We start from the raw sequence: 20,086 nt of genomic DNA, 5'->3' as shown, positions 1-20,086 counted from the left end.
GGCTCGAAGTTGCTTAGCCAGTGATGTCCTCTCTAGCCGTCAGACGGTCCTGCGCCCGGATTTGCGCCGATGATAGTGCTGCTCATATCTGAGTATATCAGGGATACTGATACATCAGAGGTGTTTTTTCTGGTCCAAACCCTGGCGTACGGCTGTTCTTTGGGACGCCTAGCTACGGAGAGCTTCACACATTGGTTCATCATACAGTATTAATTTCCGTGCTCGATTTTCTACTCTTAACGCTAGATTGTCCTTCCAGCGCTTGGCTCTACTTTTCATGCGGTAGGCTAACTAAATTATCGAAAAAGACAATTCAGCGCAATGTCTCACAGGTCGATCATTTCGGCCTGACTCTATGACATTGAGATTTCCGATATCTGTACGAAGCGCAGATAACAGTGACTTGGGCTGTCTACCTACCATTGTCGGGAGTCTTCGGTGCTTGCACGGTATTATGGAGCAGCCGGACTCTTCCCCGGCCCCGGATGGTGTTCCCTTTGATACCAATTTACATGGCGGTTCAGCAGGTACAGATGGTACAGTATGCGTGGCCTTTTGACATGTTTTTGAAATAAAACAAGCTTGCATTAATATCACCCTTGTCCGAATTAAGTTCCCCCAGCTCGACTTCGTAGATTGACCTGACGCGCATCATATTTAGCGTAAGATAATAGCTTGGTCAGCGAGGAATGCCAATGTGACTGCTGTACCATAAATTTCCGCCTCTCATACCTCAGCCTCAGATGATGACTTTTCCCTGGCGCGTTGGCGTCTTCAGTAACTATGCATAACGCAAAATCGAGATGAACTTAGTCTGTCCTACGACAGCATGCATGGTATAAAGCGAAAGCGAGCGAATCGACTATAAACTGGCGGCATGTTCGGAGAAGTCAGTTTATTATGGCCAATTACTTCTTGTTGTTAACCCGGGAGTATCCACCCTGACCCTACCATTTCATGTAACGTACTACGTAGTAGTGGAACGCTTGGATTGCGGCCGCTACTACCGTCACTCTCGGATTGTGGGGTTCCAAGTCGCCACTTGCCATTTTTGTCAACCCCGCATTCCCGGAACTATACGCCGTAGAAAACTTGAGTTATACAGAAACGGGAACGACATAGTTCGGTCATCTAGCACAAAATGACACTTGATAACATCCAAGTCCTCATTCAGAACAATTCAGTTCAATTCATCTCACTCAGTCGGATCCCCTCAATTCGTACCATTCGACAAAGTCAATCCGTTCCGTCTAGTCCAAGATCCGCAGCACCGCAAAAACCAATGTCTCCTACTTCAAAGGGGGAACGACACTCGTGATGTCTGTTAGTACTCCATCGCCGCAGCTGGGAAGTCCAGGTATGACTAGTTGCGCCAGTTGCCGCGATGGTACATGACGCTACTGTCACGAAGAATTGGTTTTGTCCACCCCTATTGCTTATCCTAGTGATGTAGTGCGGGATTCTGTTCCCTCTAATCCCACAAACCTGCGATTTTGAATGGATGAAGAATAGAGGCATTCACTTACAGTGTGACCCCAAGATTCTGTTCTACCTCAGTGTGCTACCTCGGTGTGCTCCCACGGCGTGGACCCTCCGTCCGAGGATCTAGACATCCCACAACACGGAATCATAGCCAAAGAAGACTGCAAGTTTCCGAAACTCGATGATTGGTCTGCCACTAAGAAGCATCCGCACAGCCTCTTCGACCTGATGTATCCTACCCTGGAGACGGACTTCCCCGCTATTGCGCCTGTATGGGTAGACGTTATGCCCGTACAGTTTACGAGGGCATCTGGATCATCGCACTGGCAAAGCCAACAAATACTTTCCCGGTGAATACACATGTGCCACGAACCAGTGTTCATACCCCAGTCCAACGATGCCACTAAGGGTCATGGATGGCTCATGGCGTTAGTGAATTATTATTGCAGCTTGTCGAGTAAGCTGCATATTGTGGATACACGGGGTTCTCGAAGGCGCAAGCTATTGTGTACCTGCCTATAAGATTGCGGACAGAGCTGCATGGGAACTGGGTTGACTCTCAGCATATCGAGTTATCTTGATATGGTCTGTGAGATCTTTGGGACATTCTCTCTTTGGTGCATAGTGCCCCTTTAGTAAAACAGTGACAGTCTCACAAAACTGTCTCATGTCAAAAGCTCGACCACGAGCATATAAAAGAGACTATACACAACCAGTTAGCTCCGAAAATTTATTTTCACACTATTGTAATCGAAAGCCAGCCCTGTTTTGCGGCGTCGTTACTGGGATTATTGACCCCATTCCTATCAACCGAATAGACCCTCAGCACATGAATACTACTGTGATCAGGTCGGTAAATGCGCTCTGCGCTGGAAGACTCGACGTCGACTACAGTGAAATATTTAGCGAGGAACGTGTTACGGTCGTGGGGATGGCGGAACTTCGTGTTTTTTGATCCTACTTTCAGACAGTCCCATGTAGCCAGATTTATTACATGACCCATTCAAGTGATCAACATCTTCTTAGCCTATATACCGAAATCTGGAGTGAAACATGGGCAGAATAGGGGGTGCATTGGCTACATACATGGCGACGAGAGTCTTGCCGCAAGCCCAATAGCTAGTGTGACGGGATTGGGGTTCTGTAGAAATTCATGTCAGCAAGCGGTGAGATTAGGGACTTGGGGGAGATATAGCACTTACGATGAAGACAAAGATCACTCGCAAGATTGCGGCGATGATGATAAAAACTCCGGCTGACGGAAAGAGAAGACCAAGATGATAATGGTACCAGCGACACCCATCAATAGCTTGTTGACCTTGGACACCCTGGGACTCTGCGTGATTCGTTTCATCAGAAACAGCCTACACAGTTTCAAGGTCCAGAGAAACCGACATTATGGTCTGAAAACACTGATTGAGACTTCTAATTAGAATCCAACGTAGAAACCGAAATACGTGTAAAGATCGATCTGCACGTACCCAAGCAAAAGACATCAAAATGTCGTTCCAATGCAGCTGCTTGATTCTGAGGACACTAATGCGAACACCCGTCCGTCCAAGGAAGATCAAAGTGCAAAATCCGCACTCGATCCATGTCTTAGGTGCAACTCGGCCACTTTCATCATTTTGTCCAGCTTTCTCAACCAAGCATTAATGTATGTGAACAAGACAATCGAGAGACACACAGGTCACCAAGTTGAGGGCAACAGACATGGTAACACGGAAAAGAAGCTAGACTTGATGGAGACATGTTGGATACTGCTGCCCAATTCCTGATAAATTAACCCACTTGGTAAGGATGGAGGCCTTGTCTGCCATGATTGACTTTGCATGCAAACATAATCACAATGTCTTTATGCGGTAACGACTTCATTCATTTCGACACCCTGAGCATGTCACATATGTCATGTTCAATGAGATGAGCCTATCAGAGCGCTTACACGTTTTGGCCTTCGCAGGAATTACTCTTGCTATCGGCCTTTTTCCATTCGGCTACACAATGCTCGGGTCTGCCCCAGGTTTTGGACTGACAAGATCATCAGAAGAGGCAAAGATCATCAGAAGAGGCAAAGATCATCAGAAGAGGCAAAGATCTCCTCAAATTCATGCGTGTCGAGAAGTGCAGGCCCCGCGCCCCCTCTTTCGATGAGCTTAGGAAATCCACGTTGTACCCTGATTAGGCAGCTGTTCAAGAAGCTCCACGCAGTTGATGATCAGACTCGAGGGGACGGTACACCATGAACCAATCAACTGTCTCATCACTGCCCCAGGGTAGTCTTCAACATGCTTAGATGTGACAGCGCACTTCTCTGAGAGATGTTGCAGCAAATACTGCCCTGGAAGCTGTACCGGCTCATCCACCCGGGTTGTTGGGGTCTTGCATAAATTCTTCGCAGCCCCCATGATGCAGAGTCAAGACACTTGTCATTGAAGCACTCTCCGATCATTCAATTCTGGTTCGCTTAGAGAGTCTTCATCATGTCTCTTCTGGAAATCCCCCCCGAAACGTTCGCCAAACTGAAGGAAAAGGTGGTGGTAATTACAGGTGCTTCATCGGGACGTATCTATTCAACCACTCCAGATTTGGCTGACGAAATTTCATTGATACAGGTGCAACCACTGGTATAGGCGCTGTATTTATTTCACAGCTGGAGAGTAATTTATCCTCGCTACTTGATTACCAATTTTGAGGTTCTGACCAAGCCCAGCTGCAGGTAGTAGGGTCATTTACGGGGACATCAAAGAGCCGAAACTTGCTTCTGACACACCCAATGTCAAATTTGTCAAGACCGATGTCACAGTCTACGAGTCTGTTCTTAACCTGTTCAAGACCGCTTGGTCGAATCACGGACGAATTGACCATGCCATAACCAACGCAGGTGTTGTGGAGATCGGTCAGCTCTTTAACACTGGCACGGAGGACGCTGCTATCGAGGAGGCGCCGCCTACGACCGTGATCGATGTCAACTTGAAAGGGACCGTCTTCTTCACACGTGTGGCGGTTCACTACCTGAGAAAGAGCCTGACTGTACACGAGGGAATACAGAACGATGCGTCCATTTTGTTGATGAGCTCCTCTGCCGGCTTTGGCGAGTATCCTGGCTTGTTCCAATATAGCGCCAGCAAGCACGGCGTTATGGGCCTTTTCAGGAGCACGAGGAACTTCTTGCTCCCGAGTGAGCGTATACGGATCAATGTCGTTCTACCTAATGTGACACGTGAGCACCAATCGTGAAATCACTCGCGGCGTTGGCTCATAATCTGCAGGAACGCAAATGGTGACTGGAATCATCGCCCTCTACGACTCTTTTGGTGTACCTTGTAATGACGCAAAGGATGTTTCGAACGTATTCTTCTACGCTTTGGGGACAAATGCCAATGGCGAAGCATGGTACGTCTCGGGTGGCAAGATTTATGAGATTGAGAAGAAGCTCGAAACCGTTAAGTCCTGTTGGCTTGGTGAGAGCGTCTACGATGAGATGCGAGCTGGTCAACAAGCACTTGGTAATGTAAGTGAAAGCCTGAACCTTAAGCTGTGAAATTTCCTAACGATACGTGAAGGGAAGCGAGTGGGTAAAGAGTGACCAGAGACGCGAAGTGTGAGGGCAAAGTGACACCAAGTTGGACAGCAACAAGCAAGAGCGCCGATTCGAGAATCAACAACAAGAGCAAAACCCCCCAACTGCAAGGCAAAACGTCGAGGCATATTCCAAATCCACGAAACTCTGTACACAAATCTTAATTAACCAACATCAAAGCGTCGTTGAGCTCGACGCACCGATCACAGACGTCGAAGTAGGCCCCATCCGAACCACATCTTCAGGGCCGGGCCCGAGAAAACTCAAGAAGAGCCCTGGTTTCTTTCAACATGTGAGTAGCGAATTCCTTTCTCGCAACCGTCGGGCCGGCTCTCTTCATTGGGGTACCATCAGGCAATGACCTACCTTATGAAGATGCAGACGGGAAATGCAGATATGCACGTTGAAACCGTAGCCCCAAACCGACAGGGGCAGGAGGTGCTAAGCTTTTGCAGTTTCTCCACGTATCCTTCAAGCGTGTAAGTGTTGGATCTAGTACTGCTCTTGGTACTGCTTGGGCGCTCAATTTGGCGCCGTCGCAAGTTAGGTCAATACGGACTCGGTTCTTGCCTTTGAGCACGTTGAGTGGCATCGTGCTGGGGCTTGGAATCGGGATGGGCCCTCAGTATATCGCTGGGGTCATTTGGCCGTGGACGTTTCTTTTCCTCATGATTGCTGTTAACTGGTACCGGCTGTATCGGATGGATGAAAAATTGGCTGTGTAGTGAAGACGTGTGGGATCCCCGGCGATGATGTGCGGCAAATCCTAGACAGCCCCCTTTCACACCATAGCAACGCCTCAGGTGACGATTGATAGCTTTGACTTACCACAAAACACTCCAAGCTCTGGTCGCTCGCTGGGTAACAAGCCGCTGTCTCCCAGAAAAATTACTGTAGCGTTTAATCATCGATGCAGCTGGAATGCTGTCGTTGGGCCTCGATTCTCAGTTGGACGTCTGGCGCTAGGCAGGCTTCGATGCTATAATTTAGGCGCTCATCAATCTCAGCAGGGCCAGCAGGCGTATTTGGACTTGAATGTAAGTTGATATTATGATAATCGTATATGATATTGTAATGAGCCGAGCCAACACCAACGCATTTCTCGGCTCGAAAAGCGACTCAAACACAGCCCATCTCTCCAAACGCCGTGTACAGTTTCCCCCGAGGATATAATGTCTTCAAAGCAAAATCGGGAAGAGAGCCCAGTCTCGTCGCAACCACCAGTTCCAAACGCGGGCTTGAACGCAGAGAGATAATGACAAGCCAAAGAAGCAATGCATGCCCGCTCCCACTCCCTCCACAAACCAAAAGTATGCGTCGCTAATAATGTTCAACCCCTCCACCACCCCAAAACCTCTCTCGTCAAACTCATAAGACCAACCCCGGTTCCCCGCTCGGATTTTGAGTCTTCATCAGTTCATATCCCCCATCTATTACCAACACCGTAAACTCCTCCAAAACCCCATCCTCTTCCCCACTCTATCCCCATCCAGCCTCGGCCCCCTCGTCCCCACCCCCCTTTTCTCCGGATCGCTGTCTCGGTCTTCACTGCCTAAAGGAGTTAGGGGCTTCGTGACCCCCCTACGGTCCATCTCAGTATTATCGAGAACCCCCATCTCGGCCAGCCGGCGGCCCTCGACGACTCTCTTCACGATGAGCGCAAACGTCTCCTCGATGTTGACCTCGAGCCGTGCGCTCGTCTCCATGAACCCGCAGCCCCTTTTCCGCGCCCAGTCCAGCCCCTGCGCCGCAGGCACTTGCCGCGATTCCTGCAAATCACACTTATTGCCTGCTATTATCTTGACGGGCGGGATCGTGCGAGCGCCCGAGCCGGCGCCAGAGGTGGACAGGCCGGCGCGCTGGGCCCGACTTGCGTTGTCGAGGCGGGTCTCGGCTTCCATGTCTATCAGGTCGTTGAAGTAACCTAGGGCTTCGAGGCTGTCGTGGCTGGTGATGTCGTAGACGAGGAGAAAGGCGTCCGCACCAAGGTTTGAGGACGCCCACATGCCCCTGTATTCTTCCTGGCCGGCCGTGTCGGTAAGCGAGAGATGATAGGTGGCGCCGTCGATTTGCCGCGTGATGCTGTAGCTGTCTTCGATGGTGGGGTCATATTCGGATGTCCACTGCGAGCGGACGAGGCGCAGTGTAATGGAGGATTTACCGCATCCGCCGTCACCGCATATCGTAATGGAGATGGGGACTGGCGGTGGGGATTCGCCTGCGTAAGGCATGTTGGCTGGCGTCTTGCTTGTTGCCTGGGGTGCAGAGGCAGGGTAGTAGCCGTAATAGAGCGGGCAAATTACACGACAGAACAATACAGGTTCAGGTATCTCTCTGCTCGCACTCACAGCTGAACGAGTACTTCAGCGAAGCACAGCTCTTCTTCCCCAGTCTCGGTCGGACTTTGTTGTTGTAGTTGTTGTTTCCTATGGAATCTAAACGGTCGCCGGGGTTTTAGAGTTTGCCGCGCGGTTCCGCGGATATTATCCCGTTACTCTTCCCCTTCAAGAAGGAGAGGGGCCCGTGGTGTAAGATAAAAGTTCGCGAGGTATGAAATGCCGGCTTGCGCGGAATGCAGTGCGGATACAGTTGGAAGGCTCAAAGTTTGGCGGGACGGGCCTGGGTCGCGCGGAGGTGCCGGGATAAATGGAAATTGTCGATCGAAAGCGAGATAAAGACGTCAAGCAGCACAGAGCCGCAATTCGAGTCCCGCAGAGACGTTGGGACGATTTTCTTGGACAAATCGCGAAGGGGGCGGCGGGCGTGCCACGATATCAAGCCGAGCTATTAGTGGGGTGGGGCGTGTGTGGGTGGTCGGCCAATTCGTCAATTCAATCCGCCGTGCTCGAGCCTCTTACCAGACTTTAAGAGGATAATCAAGCTCACTCTGCAAATCACGGCTTTCGAGTACGGAGGTTAAGGACAGTTGTTTTTTGGGAAGCGGAGGGCAAAGGCGGGGAAATCGGTTGATATGCAAACGAAGCGGGAAAGGACCGTGGGTTTGACCATGAACAAACAGGTTGAGACTCGAAGAAGAAATAGATAGAAGAGGAGAAGGAAGGAAGACTCTCGACCAGTCACGAGAAAAGAAGGCTGAGAACGTAACCACTCAACCGGGATCTGATTGTGGTCTTGTTCACTAAAAAGGGATCCCTGACTGTCACGATAGATTGTGGATTTGCTGGTCCACTCGATGCACCACATTCCCACCTGCAAATCTTCCATGTTTCCACAAACTCGACATGACAAATGACGACAATTGCGGTAGCGCAATGATGCGATCCCAGCGCTGCGCATGTCTCCGCTATCAAGCTATCATTTGTTTTATTTCATTACCGCAGACTCTTTTGACTTCCAAAACAGTTGTCGGGCCGGCTAGCTGAACATTAGGTCGAGTTGTTCATACCGACCGACTAACGTTTCCGTTTCCTGATGTGCGGACAGCGCAGCGGGAGAGACACATACACAGAGAATGCAATGAGATGCAGACTCCAGGAGGTCCAAATCCGAGGACGACATAAAGTAGTAGCGGGATCGCGTATGATAGGTGCGGCGTGCATTTGAGGAGCATTCGTTTGGGAGAGCCAGGGGCGAGCTCAAACCACCTGCGACCGAACTCACCAATGTCCCGAATGCTACTCAACTGTGCGCTCGCTCCCCTTCATTGCTTTTTCTTCATTTCGGGCCAGGCCGTTGAGCTGATAAGCCACAATTGTCGGTTGTTGGAAATTTTGACCCCGTAAGCTTCTGAAATGTCACTTTCACATATTTCACCGTGACACCTCGAGATTCTCGAATCACCCAAAACAAGGACCATAAAAGTGCAATTCATGCTAATTACCTTTTTGAGACGATGGGCAAAGAGCATCCGAAGATAGCAAGGCGGATTGTCAATGCATTTCTATACCGGGTCAAGATCGCCTTGGGCCAGATGGGCTCAACTTCCATCATTATTTCGGCTAACTCGGCTTGCACTGTTTCGGTGCTAGGGGATATGGATCAGATGATTGTTGAAATTGCTGATTTGATATCTGTCAACATCCTCCGAATGGGTCAAGGTCAATTACCAACCGAACTGCACCAACCCCGATTTTCTCAAGATAGATAGGGAATCGGCCAGGCCGGCCAGTGCCCATGTGCGTCCAAGGATTCTCCACCGTTGCATTTCTTCAACCACGAAAGTCTGCTAGCAAGGGTGCAATTTCCCCATTGAGCGGTTGTCATCTGGTCTCTGGAGATGCTTCATCTGCAGTATCTCGACATCGAAAAATGCTGGCCGCCAACAGCAACTCTGTCGGTCCATGGATTTTCACCGACAATTCGTGTTCGGCATCTCAAAATTGTTCGCATAGTGTTCAAGACGACTGACGGCCGCCAGGTTGGGCAGCAATTCCTCCACAACCCCATCAAAAGATGCAGACAACGGGCTCGTGATCACGACATTGAGTCTATCTGAGTTTCCGCAATGACGGCCAAGACCGACAAGCCGGATGCACACCCGGCGCTTTGCCGCTCGTGGGGCATTGGTACCCTAGGGTCCACTGCTGCCATTTTTACCTGTTCAACGAAACAATTACCCCAATAAATACTCCAGACCCGGCGGGTCCATGTCTGGACGTTCATCTTTTGCCATGTATTGGAGACCGTCGATCATGTACACGATACTTCCTTGCCTGAGAAGAGTTTCACTTGGGCAGCGATTTGGCAGATAAACAGCCATCTATGTTGATAGCTGTTCCATTAGGCTTGGCAACTCGACGTTTCAGAGCGCAATGATGATTTCAAGAACGTTGCGTCGTGAGCGTGTAAGTTTCCGCCCGTCACGGAGGTCCATGCGGGCGTCAAGAACTCAGGGCCGAGACAAGTGTCTCACGATCGCATGGCGTCTATTCAAATTACCCGCTGACTACTGTCAACTCAATGGAATAGTCATCGCCGTCTTCGCGGTCTGCGTCCCCATCTGTGGCGCATTCGCGTTTGGAGAGGCATGGGAATATCTACTTAGTAGAATAGGGTAACTGACCCGTACGACTTCTTAGCAATGCGATGGGCCGTTTTTAGGTCATACCTGTCCGATTATCTTCCGTTCAATTGGAATAATGCGGCATCAGCCATTGGCTCACAGTAGCCTGGCGCTTTCATCGGCTCTTAGTTTATCAAGTCAACTGCTGTTGACCATGAAGCCGTCCTGAAACAAGTTTGCTAACGCGATCTTAGTCATCAGCATATGAGAGCATGCCCTCTCATCCGGCTTGGACATTCGCAAAGCCTAGCCCTAAAGCTCAGTGTATCTTGCAGCTGGCTCGAGGCAAAAATAGTTCTTGGTTTCACCCTCGAAACGCCGATCATGCTGTTGACATAGACAGGGACAAGTTCATCAAATAAGGAGGTGTTCTAACGTGCCCCACTTGAAATCTAGACCTCCCCAGACATGGCGCTGGCACATGACCGCGCCAAGGGCATGAATTTCTTGTGGTTGGGGTATCTCACCGGCCTGTTCGGACCGCTCGATGTCGGACGCTTCCGAATCAACCGAGTCTAACGTCGCTTGGGGCGCGTCGGGCTCTCGCTGTTCCCGTCGCTGCCGTAGTCGTCTGGATTGCCCGTCATCAGCCACTTCCGTCGGGAGCAGTGGCGGAGCAGACGATACTCGGGTACTCAAGCTAGTGATAGTGAAGGTCTTATCCGGCCGCCATAGGTGACAATCCATAGGCTCTCCCGGCCCGGTTTGCATTGCATGTGGAGCTGATAGACGCGTTGCACGCCGAGACTTAGGTCCTTGGCGCCTTCCTTGTTACCATCCACAAGGTTCCCTGGATCTAAAAGCTCATCGAGGGGGTTCCGGTTGTTTTTGTAGACATGACGCTCAACCAGGCTGGGAAACTTAGCGTGGAACAGGCCTCGCTCCAGAGGCGACCTGATTGTCTTGCGATCCTTCATTAGATGGCCCGTTTGGAGTAGAAGCCACCACTGTATCTTTTTAGCCAAAACAAGGGCAGTTGACATGGCCGCGGTAGCGTCTGGGTGGAAACTCCAGACCATCGCTCCGCCCTCGAACCTGAACTGCGAGACGCATCTGACATGCGGGGCTAGGTATGCTTGCCCTAGCTCGGAGGAAGGCAGCAATCCCGCATCGAACCGGATCTACTTGAACTCGTTACGTATATCTCAGAAAGGCGCGGCGCCCTAGTTGTGGGTACCTTTCAGCATCCTGTTCTCTGCCAGCTCCTCCACCAGCCCGTCAGTGGGAGGCTCCATGGGCACGGTGAGATCAACCCCTGAGCGCTCTCAACTGGCGAGGTAGTGGAACAGGTACAGTATGGTGGGCGTGAAGACAACGTTTTCAACAGCTTCTTCGGTGTTACTTTGTAGCATCTTGAGATGCTTCGTACTGACTAGTGGTAAGATCATCTCGAAGCGTAGCTTTTGTCTAATTTGAGGTATGGTATTGAGGGTCGGAAAAAGCTACGTCGAACTACTTCAGGTTTGAGCAGGTCGTGAGTGAGCATCCCAAGGTGGTGGTTGCGGCGTGGGCTATCGGGACAGATATTGATGGAACAGAGGAACGACGACCTTGTTGTTTGGCTGATGGAAGGTTGCGGCCTACTTGGCTGCTTTGGGTGTCCAGGATTATCGCTGGGCACGGCGATCGCGTGGAGTTTCAAGGTGACGGTTCCGTCATGCCTGGAGAGAGCTGATTATCAATAACAAGTTCATATTCTTGCAGAATACGGAGCTGAAAGCCCTCGTCCATTTCCTCGCTGCTCGTAAATGATGCACTATTACTAATTGGGGCTAATCATTTCAGTAATGAGTCTAATTGCTTCTAATATCGTTATGAAAATAACATTCTGGAGGAGCTTATGCTCGACAGTTGTGAGCTGAGTACTATACGTCGGTAAGGGCACATGAGTTGATTCATGAGATGATAAATTTGCTGCACGCCTCTACATCAACCTCTTTTCTTGATATCCCGAGTAACAAATTGGCAGGAATCTCGGCGCTCCATCTTTTACTCCAAACCCTCCTTCCCCGACTTGTCCGGTGATCAAGAGCACCCAGCTGAAGAAGGATTCGAGGTCGAAGATTTCGATTGCGGAGCCGGGGTATTGTGTTGTGATTTTGGGATTAGGGGTCCTGTGGCTATAGGCGCCGACATTGGACAACGATTGCGGATGATGCCGGTGATGACGGTGTCTTCTACAGCCATTTTAGTATTATATGCAAAGAAGGTGTTGTTGGGTTGGAAAGCGGCAGCTAGTTTGTTGTAGGTGACTTACTGATTCCTTTATGGTCAATTCCGTTGCAAGACCCGACCTCCTGGATGTCGGCAGGAATGGGAGAGGACCCGAGACCATCGAAGTTGCAGTACACTTGGTTTCGGGAAAAGAGTGTCTGGTGGGACCTGCGGCTGCAATAGAGGCAAAGTCCAAAGACAGAAGTGCGGTGACCTTGGCACAGGAGAATCTGGATTGGGTAGTACCACGGAACCTGGAACAGACAAAGAGTCTAAAAAGGAGTGAGGTAAGTGGATGTAAATAATGCCTGGCACTCTATGGAGCTGCCGCCTGGAGAGAAGTGACGTCGCCTCGGTAATTGCAGAGTGTGGCTCAATTACTAGGCAGGGCTCCATGAAAGTTCATATAATGGGACACTATATGATTCTGAATCCTCAAGAAACAGGACAGAAAGATCTTCACGACAAAGGCCTTGAGAATAGAGGTCATCCTTTTGCTCAAATTATTCAATCGAGTATGGTACCTGATCACTTTGGAGCAAGCGCCCATTCAATGAGTATTGAGGTGGCATATACATACAAGGATAACGACCTATAAGGCACTGAGAGCAGAGCCGCTGAGTACTAGAATCATCATGACTAAAATCTAAAATTCTGGATACTGTTAAATCTCCCTGTCCGATATTTATTATCGACCTAGACTTGACAGGTTCCGTTGGATGAGACAGCCCGGTATATACTAGAGTCGAAACCGATGATATCCTTCGAAGTCGACAAGTTCGGCAATAGCACAATGATACTTACCATATTTAGCTAACAGCTGTATCTTTATATCTCGTTTTTCCTGTCTATCGGAAGGCATTAAATGGTTACCCCTGACCGAGATTTCTGGGACAACTCCCTCTAGGCTCCATGAGTATAAGTTGCGAAAAAGACAACGATATGACAGCAGAACTAGTATGGCGATGGAAAATGTATCAAACTATCTGCGACCTCAGCAAGGATTCCATTTCAGCAACCCCCAAGCACGCAATGATGTCTCCACCTTGATTATCACCAACTATGACGGCCATCAAGCCTGCCTGCAACGTCTTCAAGCTCGAGTAAATAACATCAGCGATGAGACTGAAATCATTGATGCCCCCGCACTCTCTAACTAACGAAGTGCGCACCCTGGTCTATCCGCGCCCATCGATAGTAATCAGGTAACACACGATGCGGTCATATCCAATCGCGGCTTGGATAGTTGTTCCATCGATGCAGTGACTCTGCTAGAGGGGACAACAGCTCACCTAGTAGGGTTGTCTCAGAATACAGCTCGTGGAGACGCGTGCTAGCTTTGAGAATTGCTTCTCTCAAACGGCCCCGCCCTCTATGATTCTCATGGAATGATAGTCGAGAGATTGAAGATGGTGTGTACGAAGTATGTCTAATTCATATTCAAGCTTGCGTGCCTCAGTTTAGCCGCAAGGACCTGATTTCCCGAGCCGAATTAGGAAGGACATTCGTGATAGAATCGGCCCTTGTTGCGTTGAAAAATGCAGAGGAATGAGTCAGACCGGCTCCAGATACAGCACATATAAATTTGATGCTTTGAGAGGGTGCTTAACAGCTCCAAGCAGGGCTCATAGTGCGTATAAATCTTCCATTCAAGATAATACTTTAAATACAATTCAAGAATGTAGGCAAACCTAGTTTGCATAATATATACAAGAACTCTATTTACCGATGCAGCCTTTATTTACCTCCGAATCGCTGGTGTCTTCTACTACCTCGGCCCGGACGCCGCGCACTAGTTGTTGCCACCTGCGTTGCCACTGCGGCGCTAGTAACGGTCGGTGCGGATGTGATAGGTGAGTTGGTCGAAGAAGCAACTTCTTCCGCCTCCGTCGCCTCAGTGGCAGTCACGGCGGCCGCGGTCTCCGTCACGCTGGTTGGAGAAGCAAGTGCCGAAGACGAGCTCGAAGCAGTCACCGCCGGCACACTACTAGCAACTGCCGCAGAAGCACCGTTCAAAATAGCGCTGATTGGCGCTAAGCCGGGGAAGAAAGAAGCGGGCATGGTCGGGACGGCGATGGGGGCGGACAGTCCCAGACCGGTGGTGAGCTCGTCGGCCATGGTGGCGTAGCTGTAGCTGGTCTCGGTCGTCAAAGTGACGGTGGAGGTGTAGGTGGTGGTTGCATCGCCGTCTTCTAGACACGAGCCGGAGCCGTATGCATTGTAGCATGCGTGGTAGACCTCGTCACCAGATTCGGTCCACACGTGGAAATCGTCAATGGAGATATCCGTGCAGGGCATACCTGCGGGGCAGAGGACCTTGACGGGCCCGCGTTCTGTGCCGTCCGAGCAGGTACCGCGCCATCCGCGGAAGCTGACGTTGGAATATCTGGAGGGGGGAGGGTCAGTGGTCGTTCATAGGGTGTTTGAGAATGAGTCGGAGGCCTACTGAATACCGTCGCCATCCACCGTACTCATAGAGCTCCAGGCACTATCGAAATCTAATGTGTATGCGTTGCTGTGGCCAACAAAGTTGTTGAAAGCAAGGTTGTAGACGTTTCCGGAGCCACCGTTTGATTTGATCATGAACATCTGGTTGGCGTGGTGGGTGTAGATGTTGTTGTACTGTTTGATAATGACGAGTCAGCCATCACTGTGCTCGCAAATTGAAGCGGGAGAGGACGTCCAAGTGAAACATAGCCAACGGGATACGGGAGGAAGAGACAGCCGTGACTTACCTCAATATCATGAATATCAATGCCGGATGCCAGCGAGCCCATAGCGCAGCCACCGCTCCAATTGCAGTGGACTTGCTCAACGAGGATATTTGCAGATGGATCTTTGACAGTGACGCACTCATCCTTGTTCGTGACCTCGATGTCATGGATCCAGATGTTGGTGCCCCAGACGTCGATTCCGTCGAGACCTCCGCGGTTGGCACCTCGAATGATCATGTTGTACAGCTCACCATTGGTGCAGGTATCAAGAGACAAGTGGAATGCCGGAGCTTAGGGTTGTGTCAGCTGAGTTTGATACAATTGCCATTATGAGTACAGGTAACGTACAGTCAACAAGAGCAATGTCGTGAACCGAAAAGTCGGTGCACTTGTAAAAGCGCAGGAGACGGGGTCCGTATGTGTCGTCTTTCAGGAACTCGTATCCATAACCCTGCATGCCCCCCTTGGACGTAGCGCTGTAAAATTCGAAATCGTGTGTGTCCCTGATCATGATCATGTTTCCGCCATCGGTCCCCACACGGTACAGGGTCCCCTCGAGGTTGAACGAGTTGTTGGCTCCGTTCTTCAACGTCAACCAGGTACTCAAACCATAATCACCCTCTGGGATATAGACTGAAAGCAGACATGTTAGCCAGGGTAGCGAATGGAGACGGACTTGGACTCACCTTGACCACCCGTCTTGCAGTCATCCCACGCAGACTGGATGGCGGCACCGTTGTCCTCTGTTGCACTGGCAACTCCTCCGTAGTCCATGATGTTGCATATTTTTGCCACTTTATCAGCAGTAGAACTGGTTGGGCCAACTGAGCCAGAGAGTTGAGCTGCCGCAGGAAGAATGTAGCTGGCCGTCGCCAGGAGAGCTGTGATGAAGGCAGCCATAATGAAGTGAAAGAACCAAGCCTGTGGTAAAGAACGACTAGAATCTGCCTGAAGACCGGCGCATTCAAACGACGGTTAAATCCACAAGTGCAAATAGAGACAAGATAACGAATGAAGAGCAGTTACTGCAGTGCCTAAAAATACTTACCTAGATGTCACTGGAGTAGACAGGCGGTTGTTCTTTTATTAAGCTTCCAGCCTTGGCACCATAATGTTTCTCAGGAGATTGTGGGCACCGATCGTACGAATTGAGGAAACCGGGTTCGACAAAATCCATCACAGAGCGGCATTAGAGGTTTAAATTTGCAAACAAGGTCGTTGACCAGGGAAAAGCGTGGACTGCGGTGGGTTGGGTTGCAGGTAAATTCGCAGTCAGGTTCGATTGTTTTATATTCCCTGTCTTCTGGGCGGGTTGGCGCGTCCACCTCCCTGAGATTGACGAACTCGCCTCACTGTCGTGTTTGCGTCTGGACGTACTTCGAAAACAAGCAAGCAACACGAAGTCCTGGCAAGTGTGCATAGCTGCTAAGAAACAACGGAAATAGAGACCCGAACTTATGGTTCATCCTTTCGTTTGTTGTTTCTCCTTGGCTTTTCTCCACAGCTCCAGACGACGACGCGGTAGGGAAACTCGTCGTCCCGCATACATCAGAAATGCAATGAGTGATAATAGCAGCTGTCTGGGTGCCACCCGCCACCAATTTAGGAGAGAAGATTGGTAACATCAGGTTGTTACGCCTTAATTCTCATCTGATCAGTTGGAAATAGACGCACGACATCAGATGTGTAAAATGAGATGAGGCGACGACAAGGATCCTGGCCGTTCCAGCCCTGTGGGAATGCCCCGCAACATGCAAATGGCGCAGAGGAAACATCCGAGGTTCAGACCGTTCTGGCGGGCCTGGAAAATAGCACCACAAAATTATTCAGGGCGGCTTTTGTTGCTTTTGTTGCAGTCTTGCTCCGACCGAAGTTGTAGATGCCGGTCTACTCGAGAGCCATGATAGTTTTTGAAGACAGGCAATGAAGTCCATAATGGCCGACTCATCAAAACGAAACGGCGCAATCCAGATCTGCACCAGGATCCCCCACCGGGTCCGTGCCATGCTTAGCGCTCCTCTTCGCTCCGCGCACGCGGCAGCACGGAAAGAAGGGTGGGATCCCCAGAAATGCCAGATTGCACAACTGACGAATTAGCTTTTTCCTTTTCGGCATCAGACGACGGGCTAGGTCTTTTGCTTCACAAATTTTAAAAAAATAATAATATTAAATACGCCGTAGGTGTTAACCCTCGGTACCTCTACAAGTACTCCCTTAAGGGGCTATAGATGATGTAGCGGGCCCTTAAGCCTAAGTGCTACAACCCCTGCCTGAACTACCGATTAGTGTGGTAATGTGGCACTTAAATTCGTCCTCAGGGGTGGGATGCTGCTGATGTGCAGAAGATGCTCGATTATTTTTTGTCGCGACAAGTCGTAGTATCTGCTAATTGGGGTTCTCGTCGAACGTATACATCTCAACCATACGCTTAAGTGGATAGACCGTAACGTGGTCTAGACGCTCGCAAGAATCGCGGCGAGAGGGGGTCCGATAAGGGGTCGGATTAACGATTCGAATTCTGGACCGGCTGTCGAGTTATATTCCGCCAACGTAGTGCTTGACGGTCGACTGGCTAGGATGCTCGTAATCCTAAACTGCACCAATCTCCCTATTATCGCTAGGTAGGCGAAGTCAACAAGGTGGGCAGCGCGCCGTAAGGGTTGACTAAACCCTCTTGTGTGTCAGCTGCGGGATTCGAACCCGCGACTCGTCACCGACCCAAGTGGAGTGGGCGAGGCTCAAATCGGGACTTATCTACCAGCGAAGTGACCAACTACACCAGCCGACTTTACAAATTTTAATTCCATTCCGGGGTTTCATCCATTTCCATCGCCATTTTTTCGCCACCAGCCCTGCTCCGTGTCCGTGTTTTGTCGGCCACAGTGTGACTTCGGTACCGGCAGAATGGGTTGGCCGTGGGAATTCGCAACTCTGTCCGTTGCCGAGAAGCACGAGAGGCGCCGGGTGCTCGACCGGTATGGCACGTATGCCCAACTCTCGGCATTCGTCCCGCTACTGGTGATTCTCGTGATCCGATTTGGCAGATTTGTGTTCAGAAGGATCGCCACTCGCAAAGTCGCGTACGATGTCGTGCCAACTTCGCCGGTTGCGAAGTGCGCGAGACTGAGCACGGCTGGCTCGTGGGGAACCATCGGTAGGCGGGTGGCGTGGTGGCTCGGGGATGATGTCGAATTTGCCGGGCAGAACTGGGGCCGGAGAGACCAGCTCGTATTTGGAGCCGGGTGGGCCGTTTGGTTGCTGTTCTTATGTGTGGTCGGAACTGGGAGTGGTGAGTTGCATTGGATCCGGCTCAATTGGAGCGGGTCTGTTCTACTTTTGCTGTCCCCCATCGTTCGATATCACAACCACGGAGTGTTATCGGCTTCCTTGTCGATTTTACCGCTTCCTGCATTAGCGACTTCTCGTTGGCCATGATCTTCAAGTGAAGAACTAGGCAAGCTGCATCGCGCGCCAAAATCTGGCAACAGAACTGTCCGGGCCTTGTCGAGCAATGATGTCGATTATTGTCCTATGGAGTAACAGCGTCATCCCCGCAGGCATAGCGCTTCGGACTCCATGAATTATCAGTGTTACTTCCATTGGATAGGGGGAATCTCATTGCCAACTAAGATGAGCTGACATACGTGTAGACTACTTCCATCTCACCAAACGATTCGGCATCATCGCCACCTCCCAATTCCCAATCCAGTATATCCTAGCCTTAAAATCCATCAATCCCGTCGCCTTCGCCTTCCGCTCCTCCCACGAACAAATCAACCGCTGGCACCGAGTCCTGGGCTGGATAACCTACGTCCTCCTCTGCTTCCACGGCCTTCTCTACATCAACTATTACATCCAAGCCGGCATTTTGGGTGAGAAGCTCCTCGCCCGCATCGTCATCATCGGCGTCGTCTCCCTCCTCGGCATGACCCTCATGACGACGACCGCATTCGCAGTCATAAGGCAGTACTCCTACCGCCTCTTCTTCGTCACGCATCTCGTCGTCGCCCTGGCGCTGCCGCCTGCCATCTTCTTCCACGTGAGCCATGCGCGAGTGTATATGGTCGAGTCCCTCCTCGTATTCATCGTGGACCTTGCCGTAAAGAAGTCCGGCACCGTCACGGCTGAGACAGCCGTCGAGATGATCCCCGGCACGAATCTCATCAAACTTGTCGCCAAGGTACCGCCACTGAAGGCGGGGCAGTTTAAAGACCACGCAGCTTCGCACATTTACATGAGCATCCCGCCTTCCGCGCGGCCAAGTTCGAATCCAGCTTCCCTGGCGCACATGCAGTTCGAGTTCATGTTCAACCCCTTTACCGTGGCTGCAGTGGACGAAGTATCTGGGGAGATTACCCTAATTGCACGCCAACTCAAGGGTCCCGTCTCTCAAACCCTAGCCCGATTCGCCAACGTCGGGCCAGACAGCAAGATGCCCATCTGCCTCGAAGGCCCCTACGGAATATCGAAGCACTTCACCACCTCGATCGCCACCTCTTTCGACCGAGTGCTCCTCTTCACCGGCGGCGTGGGCGCCACGTTCATCATGCCAATCTACCAGTACCTCAATGAAAACTCCGCCGCTCACGTGGACATGATCTGGGCCGTCCGCGAAGCGGGAGAGGCTACTTGGCCTGTGACGGGGACTGAGAAGAGTATCATCGATGATGATAACATCAGCTTGTACCTGACGGGTAGCATGTTTGATTCTTTTGACGGGAATGGAGGAGCAGGAACTAGCTCTAGTTCGAGCCGCGAGAGCGAAGGGGTCGAGTTGAGTCACATGTACAAGGATCGCCAGGGCGGCAAGCATACTTCGATGCATAGCCGGAAGAGGCCGGATTTGCAGAAGATTGTTCATGATGCGTTTATGAGGGGACAGGAGGAGCGGGTGGCTGTGTTGGTGTGCGGGCCGGAGGCTATGGGACGGGAGTTGAGGAGATATGTTGGAGTTTGGGTTAATAAGGGGAGGTATGTTTGGTGGCACAATGAGAGTTTTAGCTGGTGAGATAAGCTGGGAATAGTTAGTTACTACGAGGAGTTGTAGAGTTTCAAAGAATGACTGCCAATGTA

The 20,086-nt window shown here is 50.8% G+C and overlaps 5 protein-coding genes and 1 non-coding gene across 6 annotated transcripts; 2 read left to right on the top strand and 4 right to left on the bottom strand.

Moving 5' to 3' along the window:
* Positions 1 to 2,218: 2,218 nt before the first annotated feature.
* Positions 2,219 to 3,197, bottom strand: BCR38DRAFT_413081 (uncharacterized protein; the record flags this gene model as incomplete). Its single annotated transcript, XM_040858788.1, has 5 exons — positions 2,219 to 2,370; positions 2,569 to 2,623; positions 2,685 to 2,846; positions 2,964 to 3,118; positions 3,170 to 3,197. 5 exons carry the CDS (start codon positions 3,195 to 3,197, stop codon positions 2,219 to 2,221), a joined length of 552 nt encoding a protein of 183 aa, XP_040711574.1.
* Positions 3,198 to 3,962: 765 nt separating this feature from the next.
* Positions 3,963 to 5,087, top strand: BCR38DRAFT_489119 (putative 3-hydroxyacyl-CoA dehydrogenase; the record flags this gene model as incomplete). The annotated part of the gene is made up of 5 exons (XM_040864364.1): positions 3,963 to 4,029; positions 4,095 to 4,139; positions 4,193 to 4,702; positions 4,752 to 4,993; positions 5,046 to 5,087. The coding sequence occupies 5 exons, from the start codon at positions 3,963 to 3,965 to the stop codon at positions 5,085 to 5,087; spliced, it is 906 nt and encodes a 301-aa protein (XP_040711573.1).
* A 1,408-nt stretch (positions 5,088 to 6,495) lies between these two features.
* On the bottom strand, positions 6,496 to 7,293 carry BCR38DRAFT_489118 (ras protein let-60; the record flags this gene model as incomplete). Its single annotated transcript, XM_040864363.1, has 1 exon — positions 6,496 to 7,293. The coding sequence occupies one exon, from the start codon at positions 7,291 to 7,293 to the stop codon at positions 6,496 to 6,498; it is 798 nt and encodes a 265-aa protein (XP_040711572.1).
* A 6,743-nt stretch (positions 7,294 to 14,036) lies between these two features.
* BCR38DRAFT_489117 (pectin lyase fold/virulence factor) lies at positions 14,037 to 15,913 on the bottom strand (the record flags this gene model as incomplete). The annotated part of the gene is made up of 5 exons (XM_040864362.1): positions 14,037 to 14,685; positions 14,746 to 14,921; positions 15,035 to 15,303; positions 15,362 to 15,646; positions 15,700 to 15,913. 5 exons carry the CDS (start codon positions 15,911 to 15,913, stop codon positions 14,037 to 14,039), a joined length of 1,593 nt encoding a protein of 530 aa, XP_040711571.1.
* A 1,779-nt stretch (positions 15,914 to 17,692) lies between these two features.
* On the bottom strand, positions 17,693 to 17,800 carry BCR38DRAFT_t310. The gene has a single exon. It is a non-coding gene; the product is annotated as a tRNA-Thr (tRNA).
* A 117-nt stretch (positions 17,801 to 17,917) lies between these two features.
* On the top strand, positions 17,918 to 20,021 carry BCR38DRAFT_352259 (ferric reductase like transmembrane component; the record flags this gene model as incomplete). The annotated part of the gene is made up of 2 exons (XM_040856693.1): positions 17,918 to 18,302; positions 18,664 to 20,021. The coding sequence occupies 2 exons, from the start codon at positions 17,918 to 17,920 to the stop codon at positions 20,019 to 20,021; spliced, it is 1,743 nt and encodes a 580-aa protein (XP_040711570.1).
* Positions 20,022 to 20,086: the final 65 nt, after the last annotated feature.

This window comes from Pseudomassariella vexata (assembly GCF_002105095.1).
Source record: "Pseudomassariella vexata strain CBS 129021 chromosome Unknown BCR38scaffold_15, whole genome shotgun sequence".
In the NCBI taxonomy this organism is placed as follows: domain Eukaryota; kingdom Fungi; phylum Ascomycota; class Sordariomycetes; order Amphisphaeriales; family Pseudomassariaceae; genus Pseudomassariella; species Pseudomassariella vexata.
The sequence above is the reverse complement of the archived record's forward strand: the minus strand, read 5'-3'. Positions and strand labels throughout refer to the sequence as shown.